This window comes from Montipora foliosa, chromosome 13, assembly GCF_036669935.1.
Source record: "Montipora foliosa isolate CH-2021 chromosome 13, ASM3666993v2, whole genome shotgun sequence".
NCBI lineage: Eukaryota > Metazoa > Cnidaria > Anthozoa > Scleractinia > Acroporidae > Montipora > Montipora foliosa.
In genome coordinates this window covers 35,865,921-35,870,920 of record NC_090881.1, presented here as the reverse complement: position 1 = coordinate 35,870,920, position 5,000 = coordinate 35,865,921, and the positions used below count along the sequence as shown (strand labels likewise).

General features: G+C 38.9%; 1 protein-coding gene across 1 annotated transcript in view; it reads left to right on the top strand.

The window, feature by feature from the left end:
- Positions 1 to 5,000, top strand: part of LOC137983292 (fibroblast growth factor receptor 2-like) — a 97,582-nt gene that overhangs the window by 6,036 nt on the left and 86,546 nt on the right. The window contains exon 3 of the mRNA XM_068830495.1: positions 197 to 502. Within this exon, the coding sequence (XP_068686596.1) occupies positions 197 to 502 (306 nt within the window). The remainder of the gene's footprint in view (positions 1 to 196; positions 503 to 5,000) is intronic.

The window sequence follows — 5,000 nt, the reverse complement described above, 5'->3', positions numbered from 1 at the left end:
GTTCAACGGTTCTTCAGATAAAGATTGATTCAAGTTCACAAGAAAAACATGATAATAATTTAAGTACTGCTCCATTTCCAACAACATTTTTGAATAATCTCAGCCGAGGGTAATTTGCTTTTTTGTATTTGGCTATTTGAATATTTTTACAAAATGAACTTCTAATACTTCGTTTGACTTAATCTCCCATTTTTAGAGACAACTTCAGAGTCTGCACCTTTTTTTAGAGTCAGACCCCACAATAAATCAGTGATTGTGGGTTCATCAGTCATCTTTTACTGTGCAGTAAGTGGAGCTTCACAACCCACAAATATGACATGGGTGAAATATTCGGATAGCGGTGCTACTGCGATAACACCTGGTGGGAATGGTCGATTTGTTCTCGGTTCAGACTCCCTTAACATCTTCAGTGTAGCTTTGGCTGACGCAGGGCATTATGGATGTATAGCCCAGAACGAGCATGGAAAACTCGTAGCTGATGCCTTTCTCACCATCATGACCTGTAAGTACAGTTTATTGATGGATGGGTTAAACGATTTTACTCTTAAAAGATAGAACGGTCAGACGAGTCTGAGGGATTCCCCACAAAGAGTTGCATGTTTCTCAGGTAAAAAATGTCTTCCTTCCAGTCTCAAGGGGAAAAATTGCGCAGACGATACAATTGAGTTTTTGATTTGCCAAAATCACCAAGGCAACGAGTTAATCATTAAATTACTGACTAATTATAACTTGATTCTTAACAAATAATTTAAATACTCGTACATGCCGAAAATTCATGGGTTCATAGAGCTATATTTAAGGAGAGCGAAGGACGTATAAACACAACAAATCACGGTAAATGGTATTAGTTAACAATGAGAACTCAAGGTACAAATAGATCTACAAAAAGCAGTGGCAATCCAGCTGTCTGATGAAGCAACATGATCTTATTACTTAACCTTGTCAATTTTATTACAGGATTTTTTATAAATTAAAGAAATGTAAAATGTGAATAACTGATCAGAAATAACAGAATAATGTGGCTGCATGAAATAAATGTTTGTATATCTTCGAAGTGTGGGTTGTAGATGAAAGGGAGAAGCGATTCTCACACTTACCTGAAGGAATCGTCTCTTATAGACAACTGAAAAACTTAGGTGGCTTCGAGAGGATTTGAACCTATGAGCTCTGCGATACTGGTGCAAAAGAATATTGCTCTACCAACTCAGGAGGCCATTAACCCGGAGCTTCCATCTGTATTGTACGCTTGAGTCAACCCTTTCCCGACTATCTTTCTATTTTTAGAACTTCTGTATTTTGATGTACAGTAGTAATGTGCAAAAAGAATGCAAACGAATTTCAATGACATTCGTTTATTGTTCTCTTGAAATTTCGATGAAATTTCGGGGGAGAAGTGTGATTTTTTTTGGCCGAAGTTTCAAAGAAATTTCACTGAGCCACATGAAAGTTCAAACACAGGACGAAAATAGGCTAATCTAACCACAAAATTTCAGTTGGATTTCATACATACTGAAACGAAAATTCAAGAACCTCATTGAAATATGGTAATCTCATAAATTGTCAGTTTGCGTTTCGCAGCTTAATGAATTAATGAAATCAACAACTGTACTCTTCTCTCAACCTTGAGTGTAAACACAACTTGAATGAAACTGTAGACAAGCATTACAAGCGATTTTCTTTACTTTACTCTATGGATCCTTTGTCAATAAAAAGATATAACAGTGTAATGGTAACCGGTTCTTTCGCCAACGTGTCAGTTCGCCAATGACCAGTTCGCTAACGAAGGTTCAATAAAAAATGTGGTGGTTCATGACATAATCTGAAAGGACGTCACATCAATAATCCCTCTCAGGAAGTGAGTTGCAAGTTATCTAATTGACAATTATTTTCAACGAAAAAAGTCATTTAATTTGAACGTTGGCGAACTAACCATTCTCGTCACCAGAGCCTTGCAAGGCTCTGGGAAACTCTGTGTAGGAGAACATGCGTCGTAGGGTTCTTGCAGCCAAAAATTGGTTATTTGAACCTTACAGCGCCTCCCGTACGAAAATTTGTGGCCTGAATGAGCGAGATTCGGGCCCGATTCGGGCCATAAAGCTGTTTTTAAGGCAAGAACTGAGCGAGACAAAGCGAGACAACCATTTTGTCGCGCTTGTGCGACTGAGCCAGACATTAGTTTGGTTCGATTATCGCCGATAGTGTGGCGTGAGTGAGCGAGAAACAGTGAAACCCCAGTGTATTCATTTACGCCGCAGTAACGAGACATTTGTCACGCTGTATTATCGGCGAAACTCAGGCTGCTCACTTGTTATTCGATACATAAGTGCTTCCTACTTGTTATTCGATAAGAAAAGATTAGTAGAAATAGATCAGGGAGTACTCAAAAATGCAAATCAATTACTTAACTCTGGCTGTCGTTCTAGTGTATTATATTATTTGCTGCATTTCTGTACGTGTAGTCCGTTCCCGGGTAAAAAGTGAGCAAACCATTTTTTACCGCTCTGAATTTTGAGCTAAAATACGTATATGGCTGGATATTTTTTCCAAGTGATACATTTAGCGTGATACCCACCCGCATCCGGAGAGGTAAGTTCAAATAGCTTAGCACGTTCAGGAGAAGCAATCTACATGTACATGTAGCTACCTCAAGACAGCATTATCCTGCTTGCCCAAAACGGAGAATAATTTTTTAATGATAGGAATTGCTTGTCGCTGGACGGAAAACCTTTAATAGGGAAGAGCAATGTTTGAGTTTTGGCTATCGATAATTAAATATTTGTAACCGCTTTTGGCGCGCGTTTCAGTTTAACGTAACTGTGCATTTCACCAAACATCTGAATCTCTAAACATATGCAGAGCTTTTTCTTCCCATTTAGGACAGTAATCAACCAGATCAAAACGGCATTTATTTGCTCTAATTAACATTGCTGGAAACAATTTTGTCTTTTATGAAATAGATTTTAAACAATGTATGAAGATTTAAAATAAATGAGAAACTAGAAACGACCTCGCTATCTGATCACAGTGGAAACCTGGCTACTAACATGCCTACCTTATTATGGACACTTTGAATGACTTCAGTCGCATTTTGTTGTATGCTAAAAGCTGGTACATTCTTTTTATTTAAGTTACCTTAAACTGAAACATGTTCCTGTCTTACATGACTGTCCACGCAATGATGACAAGGGTCATGTTTACTGCAGTTGGTCTCGGTCGAGGATCGTTCGCTTACTTATTGGCACGGAAACTAAAGATAGTATCTTTCGAATAAGGATAAACTCAGTCTGTTAACCCTTTGGTTGTAACCACTAAAAATGTGATACAAGAATTATTTTGTCGATACACATTTGTTATTTTGCTTCCAGTATCAAAACAAGTCCACACTGTCGCCGTAAGTCACGCAAACAAAAAACAGTGGTACTGTCTATTGGGGTGGGGGGAGTGGCAGGCAGGGGATTTTCTAGTTTATAATTTATAATGGCACTATTAAAGTAGGCATAGTTTCAATTATGCCCTATTTTGTTTCTGTTTATACTGATTTCAATGTTTCTTATAAATAATGCGTCAAAGTACCAGGATAGCGCGATGTACCCTCACCCCTTGACAGATGATACTTCATATCCTCATTGTAATAAGCTGAGAAATAAGCTTGTGAGGCAGATAAATACGGAGAAACTTACAGAAAATCACTTATGTCTTACATGTAAAACTATTCAGTCCCCTATCAGGCATCATAATAAAATTGACCATCTACGGGCATCCGTTTACTGTTTGCGTGACTTACGGCTAAATTCTGGACTTGTTTTTGAAACTGGAAGATGTGTGCTGACAGAAGAATGCGTGTATCACATTTTTAGTGGTTACAACCAAAACATGGACTCTTGCTATAACCAAAGGGTTAACAGACAGAGTTTCTCGTTCTCCGAAAGACCCTATCTTTAGTTTCCGTGCCAATAAATGCCACTTTTTTTTCTGTCGCGCAAGGTCGCACAACATTCAAGCTTCTCATGGCGTTGTGTCTGTTTAAACTTAATCGTGTGAGGAAACAACATACAGCGCCCAAATCTTTGAGTAGCGGTAAGTTTTCCCGGGTTTCTTTGCCGTAATTACCGCTATTAACAAAGGGTCTTAGTTTTCGTACGAAAACTAAGAGCTGGGTTGTAGTTTTCGTACTACGAAAGCTAAGACCAGGTCTTAGGTCTTAGTTTTCGTAACACCCGAAATTATAAGCCATAAACTAACGTCACGCCCATAAAAATGTATTGTTCATTAGCGTGATTTTTGTTTTTTTATGGACCTGAATCTCGCCCGTTTATCGCTCAGAATATCGTCCAAATGTCAGAGTAGTACAAATGTCTCGCTCCATTCTCGCTCATTTATCGTTCAATTTTTATCGCTCCTGTCAGCCTGATTATCGTCAGGCTCTGTATCGCTCATCAGCGAGACTTTTTATGGCCCGAATCTCGCCCGCGTCTCGCCCAGAATTTTCGTACGGGCTGCTCACTCCTCGTGCTAACATGAATGCACCAATTAGAGATGCTTTTGATTGTTCTTCACGAAAACCAATGAGAAGACACTTGTTTCAGGGTTCCCCAGAGCTCTTCTCTTCTGTTCCTCGGAGAAGAGCTTTGGGGTCGAGATTGGCGAACTGACATGTAAGCGTTGGCAAACTGACATTAGACGTTGGCGAAACGACTTCATACGTTGGCGAAGTGACACGTTGGCGAAATGACTGGTATTCAGTGTAATGCCCTTATCATTTTGATTGATTTGAAGAAGTCACACTTGAAAGTTAACTTCGATGCTTACAAGTTCACTTTTCTTCTCGCATCAAGTCCTTTATCTCCACTTAGATAAAATTATAATAAGCTGTCTTATCACTCCTTCCAAGTCCTGGTCAGTGGTGTTAATTAACCTCTAGGTTGAAATTTTGTTCTGGACCTGTCATAAATATGATGTTTAAGGCACCAGTAAAGTCAAGAAATGCAATCGAATTGTCA